This window comes from Scomber japonicus, chromosome 20 (assembly GCF_027409825.1).
Source record: "Scomber japonicus isolate fScoJap1 chromosome 20, fScoJap1.pri, whole genome shotgun sequence".
In the NCBI taxonomy this organism is placed as follows: domain Eukaryota; kingdom Metazoa; phylum Chordata; class Actinopteri; order Scombriformes; family Scombridae; genus Scomber; species Scomber japonicus.
Genome location: NC_070597.1, coordinates 21,352,089 through 21,379,344, shown reverse-complemented (window position 1 = coordinate 21,379,344; position 27,256 = coordinate 21,352,089). Strand labels below are relative to the sequence as shown.

Below are 27,256 nucleotides of genomic sequence, written 5' to 3'. Positions count from 1 at the left end.
TTGTGATTTGGCACGACATAAATACATATTGATTAATTGAATTCCTCTGGTTCAGTAGGAGGGAAAACAACCTAAATAATGTTATTGGCAGTCCTGTTGCTCTGTCATCAACTTAACTCCAGAAACAGACTGAAGAGGATGTCTATCACTCAAAAAGTCACTCAGTCATTCTTATCAAAGAGGACTATGAAGGAGGATCTATCCAGAGGGCGAACGCAAGTTCGAAGGAAAGTGTGTCTAGGAGGGTACTGTGGGAAATTGAAAATAACTGGAGAACTGTATTTTTCTGTAACTGTACTTTGTTGTCACACTTTTGAGGCAATAAAATATTATTAAAAAAAGTCACAGTGCAAGTTGGTAAACTTTGAAGAATATGTTGTAGTGGTGAATCTGGGAGACTGAAGCACAAAGCTCACGCAGCATCAGTTACATGGAGAACAGCACCATCTAGTGGACCCTTTGTGTTACTTCAAGTCCTATCACAAACCTACCACACCAAAAGCAATGGAATAAACCTACTACTGTAATATCCACTCTAAAGATGCTGAAGCTCTGCTCTTTTCTGTGACAGAGCTCAACAACATTTTACCTCAAATCATTACCCCACTCTTTTACTGTTTTAATTCATACTTTTTACTTACTCTTCATCGCTTTCTTTCAAGCATATAGTTCAAAACAGGCACGTGATTTCACAGTTCTGCCTACAGTAAAGTGTAAAACAAGCATGTTTTGACTTCAGTTTGAAGGCTGAATGTATATAATTAAATAATATTTACTGATTTACTGATATGATTGTACACCTGTCTGGACTGGTGTGTATTAAAGACTAGTTTGTGTCAATTGTTGTTTTGATGAGAAAAATCCCAGTTCAGCAAGGAATTAGACTGCTCAAATTAATCTTCCAGTTATTTCAGAGCTTCTACGACAGACAAATACTGTATACATTTTCAAATTAAGTGAAATAAACAGTTTTTTTCCCTTCCTTTTTATATGTAGATATGAATAGAAACTGCCATAATAAGAAGACTGAATGCAGATCTCATTGGATGAATAGAAGTGGCTGATAGATGATCAGTGCTGGTTGCAGATTTCCATCCTTTACATATGATCATCATTTAAAAAGAAAAACTCCATATGAGCGAATTAAGAAAACAAACCCTAATTTTTCAAAGTTGACCTCCATCAACCATGTTTTCCCCCTTGACATCCATTGACAATCAACTAAACCAGACCAAACTGTTTCAGCATGGAAGACAGAAGATTTATTCATTTAAGACAGGTTTTTTGCAACAGTGTTTTGAGTCACATTTTCAAACTAACACTTTGTACAACAGTGAACTCTGTAAGGGGCCCGAATTACAAATGCACAGTGTTCACATCTGGAACAAGGACTAATAATATCATAATTAAAAATTAAAGATTTATAAACTAATAAAAACCAGAAAATTGGCATGAAACAAACAGGCCGACATGATACCACATTTTTACTCCTAACAGAATAAAAGCATTACTTTTGATGATTTACCAGCCTATATCTGTATAGTTTAATCACTTTCTCTTTCATTATAAAGACCAGTAGCCTACAAGCATTATAATATATTATCAATTTGTATTTACAGGGGTTTTCTTCACCAAAATATAGCATTAAATACATGCTGTAGTAAAAGCTTAGGTTTATTTTCCCACTAAGATAACTAAAGCCCGAGTTGTTCAAAATCTAGTTGTTGCTGCAAAAATGGCACCAAAATGCTGTAAAAAATATAAATGACATAATTTGATGTCATTTTCCTGCTTTCTCCCACAAATAACAAACAAATACAGTAAAACGATTGTAAATTGTTCTTTAAATGGTCCCTTATTCCTTAAACACAACACATACCTGTCGAGGTTGAAGCTAATAGTCTGTGTTAACATATGATGTTAGTATAAACTGTCACAAAGCATCCAGACTCAGGCAGGACAGTTAAATGGATTACAAAATTATCCAAAAAATAACTACATTGAAATAACTTTGTTTCACAGTTAAAACTTCAGATGATTTGAGGAAAATTGATATGCATGTGATAATGAACATACAAACCCAAACTAAATTTGATTTGAGGTCTGCTTTTCATCAGAGAAGTGTTAAAAGTTTAACTGTTATTTTTTTCTATCTTTCATGACTATGAATCTAAAGACCTAAATCTTCACCTAGAGGAACCTCAGGGTGGCAAAAAGAAGAGAAACAGCCCCACAGATGAGAAAGACTAGTCCAGTAAAGAAATCTGGTAACCAATGAGACAAACTGGCTCCATAGATACTTTATGTTCACATCATTAAACACAAGAAAATATAATGATTTATCTCAGCATCAATGAAAGGTTGAACTGTTATTGTTCATTCGGGGCTGTCTTTGGGTGACTGCATATGAAAAAAATGCTTAGCTGCAGCATAAAAAAGTCAACAAGAAGAGAAAAGGGAAAAGAAGAGGCAACGTGTCCATATTGGATATGGAAGAGCATGGCATGGCTTAATGGTATCCTAATTACCTTATGTTTTATTATTTTGTGGGTAATCAGAATTGTTAAGTTCGATGTCAGATACCATTTCTGTGTGTATTTGTCCAGTTAACCTTGTAATGTTTGTTGGTGTCAGCAGAGTGTAAGTAGCTGACAGTGGTCTCTGCTACCTGACTGAAGATGCACCATGGGGAAGTTGGCAGAGAAAACTCAGGGCAGTGCAGATGACAAAATGCAAGATTTCTATATTTAGCATCATAGCTGGCATGTCCAAATGTATTTCACCAACATCATTTATGTTGGTGAAATAACAATCTGGTAGTTCTGCACCTTACCTCTGCCTTAAGCCTCCTGCACTGTAAATCCAGATGTTCCGATGCAAGCAATCAAGAAGGTAGGAATAATGAGGCAGATGTCAGCAATTGGCAAGCATTCGGCGGCAAACAAATCCAAACAGGGAAGAACAGAGGATGGACACTTTGGCTACAGTGGCACAACAGATGATCTGACAGCAGGTAATGGCACTGAGGCTTGATGGTGTGGCTTGATGTGAGAATTAGGTTTAGCTGAACCTGTTCTAAACTACAGCTAAACTGGTTAGATACAGCAGCATATCTAAAATAATCTTTGTGTCAATATGTACAGATATCAGGTAGAGACAAATTATCAATACAGTACAAAAATGTTGTTTTTTTTTGTGTGGGTGGGGTTTGGGCATAGAAGGGCAAATACAATTGATGGCTACATCCTGATTGGTGGACCTGTTTTAATTATGAAATTGCAGTCAACAGTCATATTTAAGTGTAAGGGTGGCACATCCTTGGTCCTGGCAAGCTGTCTCCAACTCCACCATTCAAACTGAACTTACAGTATCCCCTTTTCAAGCATAACCTCTGTAGTTCTCTGTTTACCTCTTGGTACTGCAGTCTGAGGTCATGTCAATGGTCATGCTTTTAGTTCCTTTTACGCCGTATATGTGGGTGTGGCCAGTTCCTGGACTGGAAGTAGCCCCTGAGTCCTTCCAGGTCCAACGGAGGGAAGTAAGCTCCGATACGTTTTCTCAGCCACCACTTACCCTGTGCTGCACTGTCAGTGCCCGGCTTGCTGAACTTATACCTGAAATGTTCGCCTCTAACCCACCTGAGAGGAAAAAGAACACGGAAAAGAGTACCATGGGTTACAGAACTCCAACTGACTTTTTTTTTGGGTTAATGTACACTATCTCCCAGGTAAATAACATCCTGTGTTTTACTTTGAGGGGAAAATGAAATAAACCCAAATAATGATCTGCTACTTGCATCAACAGAGGGGGCTATAGGGCAGAATATTTACTCCTAGGACAATGGGATTGTCATTTGATTGATGCCTGTACACATCAGATTACAGAGAAACTGTAACTAGAGCTTGATCATAAATAGGACAAGGTACTGAGTGTTTACCTGGGAGGGTCTCCACCTTGGAAGGGGTTGTGGTCGAGCAGGGAGAGGACTGTGGTGTCATTGGCCAGCAGGCGTCCTGCTATATGGATCACCCATTCACTCTGCTCATAGGTCTGTATGAGAAATGGAGACACTGTTAGAAATTAAAAAGAAAATTGGAGAAAGAAAAGGAGCAAAAAAAAACACAGGATGTGAAAGAGGCATCTATGTGAGGATGGAGGACATTTACAATGAGAGACAGATGCAGAGAGGATAAAAGATTAATAGACAGAGGCTGAAAGAGACAAAGGTTATTCCAAATGTCACCTTGTAAAACTGAGTTAAAGTAATCAAAGCACAATACTGCCCCCTGGTGTCTACTCTTACATCATATAGTAGTGTATTTCTTTGTGATTTAACCTACTTTAATTAATACTGCCAGGAATTAACAGGGTACTTTCACAAAAATACATCAGGAATAAGTTTATCACAATTCTTCAAGTTTCTGGAATATCTCACATCTTAAAACACTGATATAACAGCTTAAATACAAAACAAATACTGTTATTAGTATTTTCCCTTCAGTACCAACCTGTACAAGTTGATATATTTCTACACTGGGAGTGTGTTCCACTCCATACATCATCTCCTGTAATTGTTCAGAATCTCACCTGGAAGGCAGCGAACCACATAAGCCAGTCCAGGCGGTAGTGGTAGGGTGATATGAGGCACGGCTGCCGGTAAATATCTCCTGGCTTACACAGGAACTGGTACTCCTCCCAAACCGCCTCTGGATCCTTGGGATCCTGACTCAGAGTGCCCTGGAAAATCACCTCAGTACGCTCCTTTGTGATGCTGGAAAAAGAGGGGTGGAATTAAAAGGTGTAATGGGTACAGTTGTTTGGATTGGAAAGCAAAAGGGAAGGTCGAAGGGTGAACAGTTGATTGAAATCAAAAATCCCCTCCAGACATGTATTAAGATGTATAAAAATACTTGCTTCTTGGTGCATAAAGTGTGTCTGATGTTTTTCATCATCACATCACAAGGCATCCTCTATGATAATCACATCATTTGATAATCAAGCCATAATCTGTGCCACCTTCATTGTCATCTGTGTTTGTTTTACACATTATGGCACCATCTTGTGGCATAATTAAAACATAGCAACCCAGCCAAAAAAAAAATTCTAAATCATTTCCAACAGATTTATAAAAACCTACGTTTTTTTGAGGCACATGCTGATATCCTGCTTCTCTAACTTCATCTTGACCCCTGGCATTATGACCCCTGTGACCCATTACTGTACCTGCCAAAGGCCCCGTAGGTGTTGACGATGCGCAGCGGATCAAAGGAGGTGTTCATCACCTGTGTGGAGCTCAGCAGGTTCATCACAACGGGAATGCTCAGATAGCCAATCAGAACGCCCAAAGACATGTTCACCACCCGACGTATCAGCATACCTGGGTGGAATGGAGGAGTGAAACATCTCCCTTCATTACATCTCAAATTTCTAACTAAAGGGGATGTAGAATACAGTTTTTTAACAACAAAATGAACAAAACTATGACTCAGCTCCAGCTTGTCCGTCCATCCGTTACACACCAAACAACTCTGAGCCAATTTGATGAAACTACAGAGACTGATGCATGTCATTGCACCCGTTTGGCCTAAAGGAGCTGCCACAATGTTTGTTTACTAGTTAAATTACGTCGACTTTCAGAGAAGTAATGCATCTCATGGCTACATTCCAGGATTTCTAAATGGTCCAGAGGGAAAACTGTAATCATAGCTTAAATCAAGGTGACATATTTGTTAGCGCCTGCCTACAAGAGGATTCATCACTTGTTTACTGGTGCCTTGTTTGTTCCTGTGCAGGCACACAGTCAGTGTAGAAGTCTGGGTGTTAATAGTGTGTGTGTGTGTGTGTGTGTGTGTGTGTGTGTGTGTGTGTGTGTGTGAGTGTGAGTGTGTGTGAGAGAGAGAGATTGCTTTTATACTTGCTCAGTGGAAAACGCTGACCAGTTAGATCATGGTACGGCTGGTGTTGCCAAATGTTGGCCACATCAGTTCCTTCCTACCTGTGTCTGCCTGCTAATCCCCGCATGTTAAAGGCATCAACGTAATCCAACTAAAATGTCTCGACTTTAAAACCTGCAGTGTGGGGACTTTTACATATAAATGAGCGGCTGTTACATTCTAGCCCTTGCCAAATGAGTTCGCAAAATGCTGATTAAGCCTATCGCAGCCAGGTAAATCTCTCCGTTTGTCACAGTATATAAAGTTTTTAAGTCTGGTGTCTGTGGCGACTTTCCCACCATAATGGGTCCACTAACTTGACAATTTAGCCATTACAGAACTATTTAGTCTCGCTGCCAGAAGGGGGAGACAAATGTTCCACACCGTAGGTTTAAGACAGACTTTCTGAGTCTGTTCAAATGATTAAAACATGCTGACACTCCAGGTAGAAGCCTATTTTATATTCAACATCCCACAATAATGGGTCCAATGAGACCAATTAGAGAGAGGCCAGTCTCACACATGTAGCACATTTGAACCGGTCTGTATAGTAAAAATGTAAGCAGAATCACTTTAAATTCCAATAAACCATATGTCATACTTTTCCCAGCGACTCAGCTGTCCAAGTGCTAATCCCTTTTCTTTCCCATAATTCCCTCTCCGACATGACCAAACCCGCTTAGCGAGTTATACCCATAAGCCTCTGTCTCAACCTATTTCGTAGTAAATTCAGTTCCAAATGAGATACCAATTATATAACAGTCAAGGAGGATAAAGTACTAACATTTCACTTGATGTGAGCCAAATAAACAAGTTAAATGTTCGTACTTTGTTCTCCTTGACTTGGAAATTTGAAATGTGCCACCTTTTCTTAAGTTTTGAACTTGGGTTGGGCACTCCACTGTGAATCCCATTGTTGAAGCTTAACCACCTCTTCTAATTCATATTATCTAAAATGTTTGTGAATCTGGATACCTTTGTTGGGTTCGGGGGTGCGTCCAGCTGCATCCTCATTCTGTATCTCCAGCACAGCCTTCTTGGCTCCACTTCCAGAGCGAAACAAGAAGCCCAGCGATGCATCATCAAAACAGGCCAGACCGGGAACAATGGTCAGCCAGTTGAGAAAACTGAGGTTCCCGCTTATTATCAGGACTACCTGCAACAGAAGAGACAAGGCAAAGAGAAAGACGACATAGAAATCATTAAATAACTACCTTGCTGACTTATTGCGTGAGAGTATCTACTGATTTTGTGCAAACTTGACATGCAACAACTCTGAAACCCACTTCACATGACGCACAAATTTAATCTACATGTACAGCAACAGTTAATTCAATAAAACAAAGATAAATGTAATAAAACCACCTTAAATCAGCCGTTAAACCTGTCTAATGTAATAGTGTTCTGACTGGTCTCCATTGGTAGATTAAACTCCTGCCTCACTCACATTACTGTCTTTAATGTGTTCCACTGCCCAGTAAAAAATACATCTCCAAGGAAGGACGTTTTGGATATGAATATTTGGATGTTTTCAAATGAACTCAAGGATTAAGTGTTCCTTTACAGGTTGAGAATCTTTTTGAAAGTATTCTAAGAAAAAAAAAAAAGGTTTGAAAACCCACTATATTATCTGAACTATGCACTATCAGATATTAAACGGCCTTATTAAAATAAGGCCGTGTTTCTCAGTTAATGGTTACCAGTTTGTGTTATGAACAGGTCCAGTGTATCAGTGCACAGTCTGAGATACCTGGAACAGGATCTGGATCGCTCCGTTGACCATGCGCATCCGCCGGCCCATGAAGGTGAAGAAGGGAACAATGAGCTCGATGAAGTGGTTTGATAACGTCTCGAAACGGTGGAACCACCACGGAGACCGATGCAAGTAGTAAGACACAGGGTTAGGAACAGGCTGGGTCTGGGAAAAGAGAATGGAGAGAAGATGAAAAAATTAAACCCAGAGTAAGAGATAATGCAGATAAAAATTCTTATTTTCAATCAATATTTTTTTGTTTATTAGGGTTTATGTTTTACCAAACATTTTATACTTTTCTTTTTGCTGCTTATTTGGCTGTAAACTCTTGTCTCAGGCCGGGATGGAGAGTAATTTATGGTGTCACACCTTAGGGGAAATATTTTCATGTCTAAATCAAGATGGAACTTTATTTAAATGATGGTAACTCCACCTACACAGCAAAATACACTCAGAGCGTTCATATAGGGCTGTGCAGTGTTTGTGTACGTATGATTGAGTGTGTGTGCTTGAGGTAGTTGCATGCAAACCATGTAATAACTGAACATGCAAACAGAGTCAAGTGAGGTGGTGAAAAGTAAATATAGGACAGAAATAGATGGTGGAAATAAGAAGACCGGACTGCCAGCACATCAGTCTATACTCTTATTGTTTTTATGGATGGAAGAAAAAATGGGGGATTATCTAACCTGAACCTTACCAAAACACCCCAGGCAATCCGAGGGGTAGGAGCCTCATAACCTCAGACAACCAAACAACCCCACCAAGCCTGCAAACTAGCTACATTACACCAAACAAACTGAAGCAAACAAAACGCTGGCTATGCCGAAACACCTACGCAGCGTCCTGAGAGTCAGGACAGGAGAAAATGTGCAGATCTGAAAGAGAGCAGTGTGTCAGAGGGTTAATGAGGCTTCACCTGGCGCCAGTGGCTCTGTATTTGTGTGTGCGTGTATGTAAATCTACATTACTCTCAAGTCCGTTGACAGGGTTGAGGTTGGAGCAGGTCAGACTGACCAAGCATGGAATAATCTCCATCTTGTAAAATGTTGGTGACAATGTTCAAATAAACCCCATTTAGTTACATTTGAAAGAGCATGCAATTACAGTAGAAGCATGTATTTCTCCCATTTAAGAGTTTTTAAGGAGTTCATTTGAAGCGAGACTCTTAAACTAGTGCTTAACAAGTGGCCACTGCCAGGATAATGTAAAATGTTGAAATGTTGTTGATCAGTAGCACATGAAGAAAAAAGTAAAATGTAATGTTAGCTAATATTAGCAAGCCAGTGAACTGACCCCACGTTGAGAGTATAGTGTTGTAGTCCCAGGTATAAATTAAGCTTTATTATTCCATGAAACAATATGAATTTAGGATTACAGTACTTGAAGTGAAAAATCTTCAACAGTCCTTCAAGACACTAAAACATATATGTTATATATACACACCAGTATACTGGTATCCATTTATAAGTGGGTGCACACAAAAGCTTTCTAGATTTTCATTGATACGTAATACAATTCAAATTAGAACGATATAAAAAAGGGCCCAAGAGGACAGAGTAGCTGGTTTGAACCATAAAAGGCGCACACACAAGCAAAAGTAAGGCCTTCAAGAGACACATACGGTGTGTGTGTCTGTGTGTGTATATATACGTATATATTAGTAGCAGTAGAGTAAATTGGAGGCAGCATCATACTGATTTTCATGTGAAAATATCCAGCTGACGTTTTGATGTTAAAGATGATTCTCCTCGTTACAGTTCATCAAGTACACACGCTGCCACTGTTGAAGGTTGACATTTTCCTAAAACTACCGCTGCACCTCTTACCATTAAAATATGAACGGTATAAGCAACATGATTAAGCCTTGGGTTCCTTTCGGCCAGTGGAATTTGGAAACCAGTGGATTATTGAATTGCTCAATTAGATTTCGTTTTGTGTAAATTGTCACTGAAAGGCTCAATGTTTCCCAGAGTTTCCCTTTACCGCTACGTAATTATGGTGGGTCACCCTGTTGAAAATAAATATGATCATTCAGCCTGGTTTCAGTGAGGAGTCTTAATGTTCTCAGATCGTCTGTGTTCTCTGCCAGTTTATGTCTTTTCTATGTAGAGAAGAAGAAAATTCTGGAAATGTGAATTTTCATGTAATGACGAGTGGTTGAAAAGACAGTAAACTGTTTAATATTTCACACAGGAGTTTGGATAATACATTTGTACTGTGGGTTGTTGATATGTTAAGCCTCCCAGTTTGAAGATCACTGGCCTATGTGTGGCATTAGTAATGCTAAAACTGTGAAATAAACTAGATTTACAATGCAGAATACCAGAAAATCCAATTAAATAGCTCCCCAATTTAAATGAAAAGCGAAGAAACTCAACTTCTTCTGATCCAAATATGAAGTATATAATTCCTAATTGACTTCTTCTGAAGTAACATATGGGTACATAATCGCCAACTACATCAATTATCCAATCCCACAGGAGCCAGAGTACGACATCAGTCTGTCCCATTGTATTTCACACTGTGTGAGAATCTATATTGTATTCACTGTGTCTGTGTGTCATCTCCAGTCATCCAGTCCCATAGGAGCCAGTGTATTCCTGTCTATGTTAATTACAGAAGATGGCCCTCCTCCCTCTGCGGCTTGCTAACACAGAGTAGTGTGGGTCAGAGTGGTTGAGCATCCCACAGGGGAAAACCAAACATGGGATTTGCACAACCTCGCTGTCTGTGTAAGAGGCTGATTTATTGAAACCCATGACAGCGGTTACTGTAATGTGCTGCCCTGGTGTGGTTAGCCTGATGTGAGTTCACTGCTGTCTTGTCATTATTTAGGAGACAAAGCCAAGGCACAATGTTACGTACAGACAGATCAGTCTTAGAAAGTCAAATTGTCAAACAAAAACAAACCAAAAAACAGGCCTTTGGGAAATTTAGGAACTCTTATTTGAGAGAAGGATTGGGTTTTTTCTCTCCTTATCTACCCCCAAGAATGATTCAAAATAATACAGTGCTGCAACAAGTGTCATCTTAACTGGTAATTTGCTAGCTATCGTGAAATATTTGATGCTCAGTGCTGAACTTCTCACAGGTCAGCAAACAGTCTTGGGATTTTATGTTGAGAACATTTATGTGGAGCTAATTTCCTTCCCCAGTCATTGTAACTGCTACCGCCCATGATACCATCTAGAGTACTTCACTTTTGTTGGAAACACTGCACTTAAACATTTTTTCCAAGATATATTTATTGATTAATAAATAGTTACATTTTGCATTAAAATGTGCTATATTGGGATATGTATTGTTATCAGTATATGAAATTAGGTATATTGGAGTGTGATATTTTGGTGATATTGGCCAGCCATTGCTACCAAATGTTAAGAACAAAAAATGTTACAGCTTTCATGAACTAAGCATATTTTAGGTTATAGCAAGTAGCAACACTGTTAAATATTTATTTGAAAATGTGAGCTAACCCATCTTGGCGTTGAAGCCTGAATTCACAACAGTGGCTGATGAAAATGCAGTTTAATCAATGTACGTCTCTGCATAACAACACATCTTTGTGTACAGGGATAGACTAACTCAAAAAACATCAAGCAAAGATAAATGAATAAGCGGCACACACCTCATAGTGATAGTCCATGCAGGTGAGGTCTCTCCAGCATTTGTCGCCTCTGATTTTAATGAGACCCTGAAAGAAAACATAAAACACATGTCACACTTGATGAATGCTTGCAATTCCTTAAAACTATACAGCAACAACCACTGCTGTTGTAATTCATGTAAAGTAAGCAACCTTCAACAGTCCATTAGAAAATCAGATTACAGACTGCTGTCATTTAAATCACATATTCAGCCGAAGCTCCTGAAGACACGGGGAGCTACAAAAGCACCGGCCTCCCCTAATAAATAACTCAATTCACAATCAAGCCACTGTGCTGTTAGCTGAGATGGAGAAGAAAGAGAAGGCAGGATCAGTGGAAGATAAAAATCTGTAATCCGTGTAGACAAACGCATCAAGGTTGAACAGATAAAAGTAATTTAGAGAAGGAGATGAAGAGGGGCGAGCTACAGATGGTGTAACCGTGCTCTTAGCTCTGGATTTAATTAAGCAGTACACTTGAGTATATAAGAATATAATTTAAAATACAAAAGTGTAGGTTTCTCAGTTATTTGAGTGATCAATGTAATAGCCTTTAAAGTATTTTTTATGCTTTCAAGGCTTTGCCGCAATGTTCACCAATATCACTTTTTTTTCCATTGCTTGAACCATCTTGTGCTCTCCTGCGTTTATCATTGTTTATATTTGATAACTGTTCCACTTGTTTTATATTTACTTTACTTCATTCAAATTTCTAAGATGAGCTGTCTTTCATATGATGTTTAATTCAGCACTCGTGATGGTGTATGATTCACAGATGACATTTCTTGTCTCAATTTGTCCACTTTATTGATAAAAAGAAAACACTTAAATTTTACATTTGCAATGTCATGTGGTTTTGTTAGACATGATCCTCTTGAACCTTGGCTTGGTTTTCCTCCCATTATTTCATTTAGTTTGCTCAGCAGTTTGCCCCCATCATATTTACAGACATTTATTTTGAGTTTCAAAAACATCTTTTTCTTTTCTCCACTGATTTTAGTAACTTCATGTCTCAGTTTACATAGGTTTCCCAGTCATCCTGTTTGCAACACCCTTTGCTCTCTATCAACTCATGGTGACCTGACATTTTTTGATTGGTGCATCTGTCAATTACAGGGCTTAAAAATCCTTAATGGCATCATCAGGATGTATTCCTTGTATACATCAGACCAGCATAAACTATTTACATCAGTACAAAATGACTCCTGACAGAAATGATTCTGATTTCCTTTTAGTTATCTATGCTTTGCTAGTTATAATTTATGTTGTGATCACTACACCAAATGTAAATAGATATACTCTCAGTATCTGTAAAGTTGTGGTCTATGCAAGTAAATGTTTATATAGATTATGTTTAGATGACAGTCCTGTGACATTCAAATAATGTTCAGGCCACCCATTAAGATAAATTCAATTTCCAGTGTCACAAATACTGCCACACAATTCACTCAGATACAAGCTGTTTGCACATGTTGGCCTATAACAGCATCTAACCATTAGTGGTTTACTTTACAGGAATTGAACCTGTAACCACAAAGCCTCCACACCAACAGGCATGAGGTACTGTCTCATCTTTGTTGGAATATGACTCTGAATGTATATAGCAACCCCTCCTCTATGCAATCTCCTATCTTTTCTGTAAACATCATAACCATGTTTATTCACTACATTATCTGAGAATGTATAACCAAGATGGATTTCTGTGATTGGTAAAATATGGATATTATTTGTAATCAATACATCTGTTATTTCAGCTAAGTTTGACCTTGAGGCTGCAAACATTAATATGAGCAAGTTTCAGTCATTCTTTGTGTAATTGGGCTTATACCGCCATGATATATCAATATTTTAATATTTCACCTGGCTTTCTTAAAAAGGCACTGAGGCAAAGGTTACGCCTTACATTCCACTTTTACTTACTTTGGTTTCATGTTCTTTTTTGACTTGAGATGGTGGATATATGATAAATTTGTCATAATGAAGATAGGAAATATTTCCACTTTAGCTGCTCCTATTTCTGGCAGGAGATTTTTTGAAAGTCTGACTGGAAAGTCCTTGTTTAGATAAATGTTCATACCTTTGGGAGGTAATTTGCCCTCTCCTTACCAAATTGGATCTGGGCCAGGTGGAATTCCCATTTTAGCCATGCCACTAGCCAGGTTAAAAGTTTGTGCTTTATTTTACAGCTTTATTACAGGGTCAAAACTCCTGCAACATTTGTGGTTTTAAGAACTTCATTAATTGTAATCTTATATCAGTGATTGTAACTGCTCCACATTGGTTCTGCTGTCAGATCTGAAGCTTTTTTTAGATACAGTGTCGCCCTTAGAGATCAAATCTGAAAGAACAAACCTAATCTGTTTGCTGTCTGAACACATCATTAGCGGTGCTGACCTTCCGTGCTCTCAGTTAACAGTTCACAGATGTGTAGCTGCCTCAGATTGGCAAAAAAGCGCCAATAAACTCAACAACACGGGGACTCAACAGGAGCTCGCAGTCTAAAAATAAGATGTGTTGTACCACATGGAAGTACAGAAATGCTGCTGTACCTCAAGGCCTGTTATTGACCGAAAGAAGACACACGGCTGTCAAAACTGATATAACAGATGATGCAACTGATGGTAATTGTTCAGCTTTCATTATATTTCAGTGTGGATGAGGCATGTTATTGAAAGCTCATTGAAAAAGCTTATAAAAATGGATGTCTGAGAAAGGATTTTTACCTTTAGAAGTAAAACTAAAACTGGACCGTAAACACAGAGAAATATGTCCTAGGCTCTGGGCCTGTTTTTCACCAAATGAAGTAAGTAAATACTGCGCTATCCAGGACACGAGACTGTCAATATTGACACATCATCCCGTCATGTGGTTGGCATGGAATGTGGAATAAATCAGCCGTTAACCTCACTAACCAGATTTAGAAAAACCAGGACATTTCATTCTGATTATGAGCCTGGATGCCCGCAGCAGCTGCCGGCTGTTGAAATGGCACGGCCGAATATGTTGATGATAATCCAATTCGGTCATGAGATTCTGAAATGTCATCAATTACAACTTGATATTCAGACCTCTGACATAAACAGAGAAGTCTACCAAGTGGCAAAAGGCATTGGGAAAGGATTCTGATGTGAACTCACCAGGTTTCCTTGAGGAACACCATGAATTGACTTTTAACATGTGTATCCTTAAAACAATGTTTTGCTAGAAAGATGTAATTTTGCGGACAACTTCCTATCCTTTCTCAAGATAAAAAAAAATGGAAATGGTCAAATCGACCACAACTACACCACCAAAAAAGACTATTAAAAATTCTACCTGCAATAAAGCACAGTACGAAGTGTGCTGACCTGCTAAAAAAGGAAGTTCTCCCATTTCAAAACAACTGAGGTACAGACCACAAGTCTTGTCTTCTAGGTAGACCGAGACTTTGACGAAAATGCTTATGACATGAGGTAAGCCGCACCATTTCAAGTGTAACAGACTGGCAAGCAAAGGTTTACCCTGGATTGCAACAATGAAAAGAGGATTTAAAAAAAGAAAGCAAGTGGAACCATGGCGACTGCTGGTGCCACAACACCACAGCAGGGTTTCATTTATACAAGTGCTCTTGGATTCAGGGCTTTGACCGGTATGGCTATGGTATTTTACTAACATTTCCTTCTCTCAAAAAGAAATAAAAAGCCACTTATTATCATAAGTAAATAGAGCCTTATTCTTTTTAAATGTACTGTTGACAATATCTTCCAAGCTCCTCGAACTAAAAACACATTGAAAGTGATCACTAGTTCCTGTAATGTTTGACTGTATCTTTCAATTCATTTCTCATAATTTGGCTCTTTTAAGAACAACCTGTGTTCCCTACATACATCTGAGGGGTAACATTTGTAGTTAAGCAACGTAATCGTTAAACTGATCCATCTAGAGTTAAATCTTCATACAGTGTAACAATTTTTAAGAACCCCACGTTAAGAAAGCCTTATAAGGTTATCCATCTCAAAATGAGATATAAAGAGGTATAAAGGGGCTAAATGAAAGAGATTAAAGCATTTTAAGGCATGTCAGAATGTAACACCATTAGTTCAGAGTGACAGGGATATAAAAAAAGACATCATCAATCCCAATTTGCCAGAATAAGACACTTTTTCTAGCCAACAGCCCACCTATGATGAGTAGTCTTGTTAAATACGGAGTATTATACACAGTTCTTCCTTGACCTTTAAAACATAGAATCATAAACTGTTCTGAAATCCTCACTGTAGCAACTTGAACAACAATCTTTTCTGAACTCACGAGGCTTATAGTCTCACGCTTACTGCTGTAACTCAGTCAACACCCAAAAACTCCACACCTAGCATCCCATTTCCAACAGCAGGACTCCTTAATAGAGATGTTCCTGCCAGCAGTGAAATGTGTAATCCAATTCACAATTCCCATGCCAGCACTTTAAACAGGAAGCTCATAAAAATTACCAGAGATCCTGACATGAACCATTTCAAAGTTTCTTCACAAGAAAGGCACAAAGGCACCTCGTTCTCTGACTAAAGATTAAAAATTCTTAGTCAAATTAGGAATTTATTAAGCAACATGCTTCAGCTAACGTGTTCTCATTAAGATGCCAATGGCAACACACTCGCATACAGAGTGCAAAAAAAGCTCTGTGCTAAAAACATGTTTTCATGGTTTGGCAAATGTCAAAAGTCTACTAGCTTGCTAGTTAACGAGGTATCAATAACTACAATGCTGTAGCTAAAAACTTTTGACAGAGCAAAGTTAGTTAGCAAGTTAAAGTTTCCCTCAGCAGTTTCTTAGTGCTAAACTAAGCTAAGCTCACCTCCTGACAACTTTCTGTCCTGGATACATAAAATTCTTATGTGACAAGTAACAATAAATTATATGTTATCAGCTAAAAGACGGCTGCTCAGCCCAAATATCAATTCACTTATGCTAGCTGGAATGTAATATGCTAGTTAGCCCTGGCATGAAGGCTAGTACATGTCATAAATATCTCCACATTGACATTTTGTTGGACGTTACCAATAACTGTTTGTTTGCTGTAGCTATGAACTACACACTGACTAGACAGAGACATCAGAGGCTTCAAGGCCAATTTGAAAAGAGGCCAACAGCCTTTAATATCAAGAACCAGACCACAGTGTATGATAAGAGGCTAAGGCACTTGTGGACAATAACTCTAAATGTTATCACCCTAACACAATGATCAAACATTGTAACCACATCCTTCAGGACTATGATTAAATTTACATCCACTGAAATCTCCACTGAAAATGTATTTATAGGGAGAAAAGAGATGAAAAAAGTTGTAAAGCTGAATATCAAACAACACTATAATCTGCCTTCCTGTGAATATGACTAACTGCATTTACAAGTAAAGTGTATTTCATAGTTTATGAAGAAATATGTTCCTGCTTTGGGATTCTATTAGTAACAGTTTTTCTAGCTCATCACCTAATTACCCTCACTCGACACTGCTGATGTGAACAAGTTGCTGCAGCACAACTGCTTAATAGCCCACCACAATTCACATGATATATTACACACACCAAGCTATGCTAATGAGGGCACTAATAAAAAGGTAATTAAATCTGTTAATTATCAAATATTTCATGGCTGTCTTATACCTCTGCTGCCATATGCTTGTACTGATTGTGTTTGGGCAACCTGCTGAGCCTTTACTGTGCGTATGTATGTATGAAGTTCTGTCTATTTTATTAAGCCTTTTACTTCCCATATTCTTGCTGTTTTATCTATTTCAGCAGAAATTCTGTTGTATTTATCGAAGGTAATCAAGGTAACAAATTATATTTTATTTCCCTTTTAAAATCGACACATCATTTCTAAAATACTTGTTAATATTTTAATCAAGATACTTATTTTAGATACTTCTGCTAAGTATTTAAGTATTGGTTTACATTACTACAACAGTTGGTAAAGGATAATAAGGGAAAATGTAGAATCAGTAAAAGGTTCCATCAAAGCATATCAAATATTTAAAAATCTCTGCATCTTAATGTATGTAAATGCCACAATGACAGCATGTAAAATTATGTCCTGACAGAAAAAGGGGCATCATTTTTCATCAGGGATTAGAGGCTGTCAACAGTAACCAGAGTGACAACTTGTAACATTTCTAATCGATGCTGCAAAAATACACTCAAGAAAAAAAACACGATGGGTGGGCTCGTACACCCCCCTCCTACTCATTTCCTGCGACCAAGGGGGGGGCTTTGAAGTGCTCGGCCGCATCGTCCTCACAAGCAGAAACTCTATAGCAGTCAAAGGGCAGCGGTGAACCACAGGCTGTCAGACAGATAAACGGCTGTGACCAGGGTGGATCAAACACTTAGGGACTGCGGCAGGGCATGTTCTGTACTTGACACTGACGAGCTGTTGCACAAACTCACGCTGGGATGGAGTCTCCTATGCTGCGTTTCCAAACAGCGCAAGCCCTGCTTTAAAATCACACACTCACAATTCACCTTCCAATCAAGAGTTTTGGGGGGTAAAAAAAAATGATAGTTGAAGATGATGGTATAAGACATATAAGATAGTAGAATAATAGAAACTATGAATGAATAATTCAACTAGAAAGCACTTCGTAGAGCCTTAAATTCAGCAACAACAAAAACATTTCTCTATCATTTCCACTTAAATCATTTAAAGTTTTGGATGTCTGACCTTGTCACTAGTACTTGAATGTGACATTGTTATAAAATCTAATCTCAGCCAGGTTTGCTGGTAACTTCTTGGAATATTTTGCACAGTCACACAGGGTAACACTGACACCTTTTTCTAATGCCAGTGGATGAGCCATGCACACATATAGGCCTGTCACGATTAGGGTTGCAAAATTCCGGGAATTTTCAAACTTGGAAACTTTCCATGGGAATTAACGGGAATTAATGGGAATTAACGGGAATTAACGGGAATAAACCGGGAATTTACTAAACTGAAGGTAGGTTCTTATTAGGGAACTTAAATATAGTTGTGTAAAATAATATTTTAGTATAATCCTGACTAACACAACCAGATATCATGCAGTACAGTTGAATATCTATGCTATCTGAGACCACGCCCCCTACATGCACTGTGCATTCCTCCATCACATGCACAGATGATTTCTACAGTTCTGGACCACCCTTTTGAGCCCAGAGCACACAACTTGAAGCCAGACTTTTGAGCCTGTGGTTTTGATGACATTATATGGTAATATATTTAGGGATATTTTTATGTGTAAGTGCTATATTTAGCCTTATGGTGGAAAAAATAAAACTGGTCAAAACCAAATAAACCACAATTTATACAGTAAATATCACTTTAACAGACAGGAGTGGAACTTTGATGTTACTAGTTATATCATTTGCACCTTAGTAAATAACAATAACTAATAGTTTTAAAAATGTCTTGTATATTTTGGATTTTATGAGTTGTATCTCCACCAGGACACATTGGACACACCCCTGTCAGGGATGTACAGCTTCACAGACACATTGTTGTATTTTTTCAGAGTTGTGTGTGAAACCATTAAGAATAATAACATTTAGTTGCTTTTTTAATATATATTTTTAATATTAAATTATAAATAATTTTATAATTTAATATAACTTCAACAGCTCAGGGACATCAAGCGACATTGTGCACCTTTTTTCATCGTCAACTTAAAATAATGTTCTGTTTTTTAATGAAGGGGTGGACTTTTTTTATCCAATTAATCAATCAAATGATGATACCTTTCCACTAAATTACCCTCAGTTGCCATAAATTCCCATAAATTCCCATTTAATTCCCATAAATTCCCATAATTCCCTTAATTCCCATGGAAAGTTTCCAATTTGGAATATTTCCAAAATTCCCCAGCTTAACTTCCCATGGAAATTTACCGGAAACTTTCCGGAAATTTACCGGAAATTTTCCACCCCTTTGCAACCCTAGTCACGATAAATACTTTTGTTGGACAATATGTTGTCAAAGAAATAATCATGATAAACGATATTATTGTCATTTGACCATTTCTTACCACTATAATTATAATATAGTAGCATGATAATGCAAGGGGGCATGGGGATGGGATTGGAGAGTGGGTGCAATATGTAGCTCAAAAAATACTCAAGATCATGTCCATGGATCATGATTAATGTTGATATTTACATTATTGTAGAATAAGTCGATAACGTAATTCTTGTTACCGGCCTACAAACATGCAAAAATAATAAAAAGTACAGAATTTAGATAGTAAAGCAATGCCAAATGGAATGGATAATTATCATATTTAATGACAAACATTATTTGAATATTATGCTGAAAAAAAGATTATGTATTGTTACTAGTGTGCAGACAGATTTTTACACAGTTTTTGTAATGTAACTTCTATGGTAATGCTAACAGGATTACTAAACTTGTAATAGTAAATACATAATAAATGAATGCTGTGATATATATGTTTGTCGCAAAAACAGTTTTATTGAAAAATTAAACCATATTTTTGGGGGGAAAACATTCATAAATGAGTCATTCATAACTTTTATCAACCAACTTCTTCTGTTTTATTCTGTTCTTCTGAATGTACAATAATTCCTACTGCTATTCAGAAGGGTTCATTTAAATTGGGGGAGGGGGGCATTAATCTAACTGCAACAGAACTCTCCCCTTGTGTTTCAGCTCTCTTTGGGGTCTTAATAGGAAAAAAACAGCTGGATTTGTGGTTTTTGCTGCAGTGACTGGCAGATAAAACCGAGTCGGTGGTCTAAAATTCACCGTGGAAACTGTCAAACAACCAGACATGTTGTTTAGCCGACTGTATATTTGGGTTGGAATTCTAAATACTGGCTGGGTTTTATAGCAAAGTGACGCTCCAAAAGTAACGGTCTAAAATCAGGAGGGCAAACACTGGAAGATCCTGGCTGTTTTTTTTTCTTCTCCATGTTAGCTTGCTGATGAATTCAGGTGTGTGTATGTACAGTACATGCCTCACTGCTTGAATTTACAGTATCTACTTTCTCCTAGACAGGAATATCAATGTGTGTGCAGGGTCTCCCCACAGGAAATGTATTAGTCAAGGTGTTCATAGAAAAGAACAGGTTTTAGGAATAAGCGGGGTTGAAAGTAAACCCCATTCAATTTGTTTTTATTGAGTTTGACAAGTGTAAAAACTGCATAAACATGAGAAACATTTGACTGTTAATCTCCTGAATATCACAAAGTAACCTGTTCTGAAAGATGAAAATTCATTCAAATGAAATAAAGATTTCAACTAATTTGCCCAGGGTTGACGATGTGAAATGTCCAAATTAAATACCATTTTAGTGAGTCTCTGTTCACACATCTTCACAAGCCTATTCCAAAGCCGAAGCATTTGAAATTTATGTCTGATGTTTGGAGGTTTCCATCCCATATCTCCACTAATGACCAAAACTAAAGCAAAATTATGGGCTCCCAAAAAAGATCATATGCACAGCGTTGCAACATGCATGTTCACGGAAAACCCCAAACACTATAGACGCATAGTCAGACACAGGAAACGTACATGAATTATAGAGTTGGGTATAAGTATGGAATCTTAAAGTACCACAATGTTTAACTTTGTTCTGTACATTATAATCTAAATGTCAAAAATATTTAAGCTATTTGGATAATAGAAGCTGAGAAACATTCAAGGCTATTTTTCTGTTGTCAAATACTGCTTTGACATAATTTTGGCCTCGCTGTGAGTCTCAGTACGAGTGTTTTCTGTCACAACAGTTGTTTTCTGACTCCACAGAGAGGCAGGAAAGTTTTACTCACGGCTCCAAGCATGATGCGAACAATGAGCCATCTGAAGGTCCAGATGCAGATGAGGGAGGGGGGACAGCGGCGGGGGACCTGAGACAGACTCCACACCGGACACAGAAAAATGGCCAGGAAGCCCGTCTCCAACAGCTGGCTCTCCCAACCTGGACAAAGAACCGGAATGTCGATCGTAAAGCTCGGCGTGCAAACAATGCTGAGTGTTACAAAACTGCACACAGCACACTCAGGTTAAACCGCGGGGACAGTCTGCGGTGTTTTAAAGGAAACCAAAGAGATTCAAAAGAAAAAGATTTAACCTGGCTAAGAGCGGCTTTCTCAGGATTCACTGGTCTTTAGAAGACTGTATGGTTTACTTTAAATACATTTACTTAGACCAAGCATGTCCCAACTCCTCCATAAAGGACGATGTGGCTTCAGGTTTTCATTCAAACTAAGCAGGAGCACACCAGGCTTGACTCGTTTAATCAACTTATCTCAGTCTTCAGACAGTTAATTGGTTGGAAAAACCTGCAGGTACACGGCCCTTTATCGAATAGTTTGGACATGCCTGACTTAGACGATATTACATTTCAACAAAACTCATACTCATATACAAAAATAAAATAAAAATAGGGCTGTGTTGAGCTTGACGGTTTATTCTTGACCTTGGAAACAACAGTTGACGAAACAATCTCCACTGAAGACCACCTGCTACTTCTGCAGCTTCAATTACATAAGAATAAGAGTCTGCAGCCATGAAGCTGCTCTTTGACATGGAACATAAGCACAGCGATGCTTTGTTCTGAACGCCAATGCTAATAACATGCTGATGTTTAGCAGGTATATTTTTGACCATCCCAGTTTCTCATTCAAGGTAATAAGAAAGTGTGTCCAAACTTTTGACAGGTACTTAAAGTGTCTGGACCAAAACATTGTGCCATCTGGATGATATTTCACTGGATAAGTTATCAGTTTGACCTGTTGGTGGAGCTAGAGGAAAAGTCAATGGTTCATCATGGTCATTTGGATTCAGCCTCTGGGCACGATGGGTGTTTGTTCCTAATTTCATAGCAATCCATCCAAGAGTTGTAGAGACATGATAAAAAAACAAATATAATATGTTGAGGCTAATAGTTCATTCTTGACAGTGGAAACAGCAGTTGATGAAACAATCTCCACTTACTTTTGCAGCTTTTGGCTGTGTTACAAAAATCTAATTAAATTCATATTAAAAGGTGCTCTGAGTTGGTTTGAAATCAATCTATTGTCATCACTCAGCTAAATTCATCCTCTTAAGGACTGTGTGATACAATTGAAAGTTTGCAAGGTCAGGAATGAGTCATCTTTTACAGCCAACAAGGATAAGAAGAGAATAATGGCTTGAAAATTAACAGTTGCACAACAACTACACAAACTCGCAATAATCATGATAGTATATGATTTAACTGTCAAGAATATGAGATTTATCTTGCAATTTTGTGATTTTTAATTTAAAAAAAATAAGACTTAAGTGGATGAACGATGTGTGCCAGGCATGTTATTCCAGAAACTCCTAACAGCACAAACCCCTGGCCTCTGGACTTGGAACAATCAGAGGAGACATAGGGTGATAATAGGTCCCAAAAAAAGGACTGAGGGAGAGAGACAGTGAGAGTGGGACAAAAAGAAAAAAAAGAGAGAAATAGAAGCCACAGCTCCAAACCACAGACATCAGCCTGGCGTCTCTGACTACAAAGTGCCATTAACCAATCACAGAGCTGCCACTGACCTCGCCACTTATCTGGGCCAGAGCCCTACGAGAAACCTCCTATTTAAACTTTCTTATTTCATTCGCGTCCATCCTCTCATTTCACCATTACATTTATGACAGTTGACTGGGTTCACCACGTTAGGAGGAAATGTGCTTTATATCAATAAATCCTAATTCCGTAAGTGACTGTTTTTAAACCAATAAGTGGCTGTAAACAATTTGGAAAAAAATCATGAGAAAGCTGCACATGAGACTCAAAAGCATAAGATTAAAAGAAAGAAAAAAGAAAGAAAAAAAGAAAGAAAAAAAATCTAAAAGAAAGAAAAAAACTGAAGTTTCTAAATGCTGGAATCAGATATGTCAAAGAGGTCAGTTTTTTGTATTTGTTTTTTTTGTACCAGACTGGTTTCACTATTATAAAGAACATTTAAATGATATTCAAACCTGTGTGTCTCACATCATGCTTTAACTCAAATCCGCTTCTTATAATTATGGCAGAAGCACAAAGGAAGCAGAGATGGAATACTTTTGATGTCATGACGATCAGGATGTTCACTTACCGAAGGAGTACCTGTAAAGATATAAAAATAAAAAGATATCTCAATTTAAATATGTTGATACACTGCTCCTAATTTAAATAAGGGACAAGAATGGAACAACGAAAATACAATTTGAAAAAACAGTATTTTTTTTTAAAGCTGCAATTTTGTTTGTGTTTGTTATTCAGCCAATTCCTATCATGTTTTTTCAATGTATTAAATAATAATTAGTGTAGTTTTAAAAGTGGCGTGTGTAGGAGGGTTTAGTGACATCTAGTGGTGATGTTACAGATTGCAACTAGCTGATTACTCCTTCCGCCTTCTCTTTGAAGCATGTAGGAGAACCTACGGTGACCACGAAACTTGTGGTTTTCTTATTTTTAGGTGATTGTACAACTAAACCAGAACATACTTATGAATATTATGTTCCAATTATTCCAAAAAATCCTGCTGAATCTTACACACTGGTCCTTAAAAAATGCATAACAATAAAAATAATAATAATAATAATAATGATGATAATGATTAGTAGAGATTTACGAAAAATATCATCAACCATGATACGATGAGAAGTTCAACATTTAAATGATAATATCTATTTGAACATGAAAGCTGAATTGGATCTATCAACTTTGCAAAATTGTATGAATATGATTATGTCAACTCACCACAGCTGCCCCACATTAACCAGGGAGTGGTAAAGCACCCACAGCGCTACCATGATCACCATGTTGGCCATTCCTGTCACCAGGACAAACCCAGACAGCGCCATCCCCAACAGAGCTATGCCATCCAGGTTGGCATCCATGTGGCTCCAGTCCAGGAACCAGAGGATGGAGGGCGTGTACGCCAGAGCGGCCATGCCTATCTTCCCCCCCACGTAGCGCTTGACGCTGTTGAGGTAGTTCTTGCAGGGCATCAGTCCATCCTCGCCTATCAGCTGCTTATTCTGGTTGTAAGCAACGCTGAATGCCACAACTGTTAAAAAACAACAACATCTTATTCATTGCTTTGTAATTAAATATGATGTCTGTCATATACGATGGCTGTTGCAATATTGGATATTGATCAAAAAAAATGACATAATGACATGGGAACAGGCAGCTAATACAAGATTGCTGAACAAGTTGGATGGTCTCCAGTGGTGGAAAGTAACAAACTTTATAGTTGTACTCTGCTACATTTCAGAGGGAACTGTTGGGACTTTCTACTCCACTATACTTATGTGACAGCTTTAATGAAACAAGCTTTTAGAATACAACACATTGTCAACAATGAAATCAGTGGTTTACAACCTTTATGACGTCTTACAAAAAGCAGCTTAGTAGTCAGGCTCACATTTCAGATGTCTATGAGTTGTTAACAGCTCAACCAAATAGTGATTTTTCCCTCTAAACTTCTCACATGCTTTCATTTCGAAAAATGTTCAAATGATCCAATATTTTAGCAAAAAAAGTCCAAAAACTAAAATAGCTACAACAATAACATGCTGCTCTAACACTGATGTTCCACTATTAATAATCTAATGATGTTATATGTAATAAAATATCAATCAGAGATTAAATTAGTACTTTGACCTTAATACTTTAAAGACTTTTACTTGTACTTGTGTATCTTTGCGTTGCTGTATTGGTAGTTTTTCTTATATGAAAGATCTGAATACTTCTCCCACCACTGATGATTACAAACTCTGTTCTAAAATGTTTCAGTTTTACAAGAGAAAAGACTTTAAGGATGAGGACTAATTGGTTGGTTTGGCAGTCAGTCTGGACTCTCTGTCATACAGTGGATGAGACAGTCTCAAATGGGGTCAGCAGATATTTTTCATAAACTGTGGAGTGATTACATCTTCCAGCTGCTCTGCCGCCAACTCGTAACCATAACAGGACAAGTGGCTTTGAAATATTAAAAAAATCTATTTTCATCAGAGAACAGAAGGCTCTGACTTCTAACTACAAGAATAATAGCAGAAAGCATTAATAAATGCCCAACAGATAACACCTGTTACCACTTATCATCTAAATGCTGATTGAAACCACCACTTGTAGCAGTTAGAGACACTAATAAGAGCTGGGTCAGAGCTGTGACCTATGACCTACAGAACAGAGGAAGGTCACAATAACTTTTTATTTAGTGAAATGGCTACTTTGTCATGAATATGGGAATAAACACACACTCTAGCAGTGTCAGCTAATAACTTAGGACATTACATTAAGCACTTATTGTTATCAGCCTATGCTATTTTTAATTCACTGTGACGAAAAATAAACATGGGAGTTAACTTTCTATCATGGGAAGTGTACAGGAAGAAGCATTTAAACAGCAAGGAAATACATGAAACACACACTAACAATAAACAAAATGACGCCACGTGTGTTTATGACTTTATAACAAATAAACGTAGTAAAGTAAAGCTGCATTGAAGTCAGTACACTCACAGTAAATAAAGGCAACTGCACGCAGCAGCACGATACGAGTGAGCCAGTAAGTCCCGCTCTGTAAGGACAGCAGCGTCTTCTCTTTCTCCGTGTCTGTGTCTGTGTTTGCTCCATGGTCTTTACTGCTGTTAACAGAGTGAGTCTCTGCTTTGCTGCTGTCCACACGTCTCTTCCTCACACAGCTGTCTCTGCCGCCAGACACCGCCATGTTCACGAGGACGGAACTCACTGTCACGTGACTAAGCACGCGGAACTCCGATGTGTTTTATTATGTGTGAATTATTACTATTATATTAATTTTATTTTTATTATTATTAGTAGTAGTAGTAGTAGTAATACTAGTATTAATAGTAGTAGTAGTATTTTATTATCATCATTATTATTATTATTATTATTATTATTATTATTATTATTATTAATAGTAGTAGTAGCTAGTAGTAGTTGTATTTTATCATCATTTTTATTATTATTATTGTTGTTGCTGTTGTTATTATCATTATTATCATTATTTCATAATGAAAAATAAAACATAAACATAGTAGTATTATAATTATTTTTATTTTTGTAAAAAAAAACATCTGTAGGCTACGTCAAACCATTTGCATTATGTTGTGTGATATACTATTATTATTATTATTATTATTATTATTATTATTATTATTATTATTATTATTATCATCATCATCTTTTTTTTTTTTTTTTACTGAAAAAACATAGGCATCGTAGTATTATTTATTGTAATTTAATTTAAATGTTTTAATTCGTTTGAAAAAAATCAGCGTTACTTTTAAACCATTGGCGTTATGAGTGTTATGTCATTATTTATTTTACATTATTAGTCACTTATTATGTATTGAGTTTAAGCTGTATTTTAATATTGTACTTTGGTCAAGTGGCACCAATTTGAATTCCGCTGTTCACTTTTATCTATATCAGTGTTTTACATTTTTACCCTATGTTGTAAAATATTAAAATTGAATATAAAGCTGTAAGAAATGCAGAGTAGAGCTATAAAATAGTACTTCGTGAGCCTCTGTCTATTTCCACCACTTGGACACATCAAACTCAGTAGAGATGTGTAGAATAAACCAGTGTCAAAATAAAAATGTTTAAAATGCTTAATGTATTAGGCTTCCACATTCACATTTACAACCATTAACTGCTTTCCTCGACTTCATTATGCCAAAGCAGGAGGAACTCTGGTGGTAAAACTTTGGAAAGGCCAATAGGACCAGAGGGGTGGAGAGAAGCAGGAGTTGAAGTGCTAAAAAGAAAACAGTTGCTCTTCAAACTTTGTCTGGGTATAGAAGAGGATGTGAAAAGGAATGGCAGGTTCAAGACAAGAAATTGGGGATTTTACTTGATTTCGTTGACCCAGTGTTCCTACAGAGTCGTGCGCATTTACGCACTT

General features: G+C 37.5%; 1 protein-coding gene across 2 annotated transcripts; it reads right to left on the bottom strand.

The window, feature by feature from the left end:
• Positions 1–1,020: 1,020 nt before the first annotated feature.
• Positions 1,021–26,053, bottom strand: lmf1 (lipase maturation factor 1). Of its 2 annotated transcripts, XM_053341768.1 has the most exons (11): positions 25,846–26,053; positions 24,076–24,385; positions 23,429–23,439; positions 21,134–21,282; positions 11,318–11,383; positions 7,684–7,851; positions 6,909–7,089; positions 5,224–5,377; positions 4,588–4,771; positions 3,938–4,050; positions 1,021–3,638 (listed from the first exon to the last, which is right to left on the bottom strand). In XM_053341768.1, the coding sequence occupies exons 1-11, from the start codon at positions 26,051–26,053 to the stop codon at positions 3,452–3,454; spliced, it is 1,731 nt and encodes a 576-aa protein (XP_053197743.1). In that variant the 3' UTR covers positions 1,021–3,451. The 2 variants fall into 2 exon arrangements, with proteins under 2 accessions (XP_053197743.1, XP_053197744.1); XM_053341769.1 differs by lacking the exons at positions 23,429–23,439; positions 24,076–24,385; positions 25,846–26,053 and adding an exon at positions 23,313–23,421.
• Between the last annotated feature and the right edge of the window lie 1,203 nt (positions 26,054–27,256).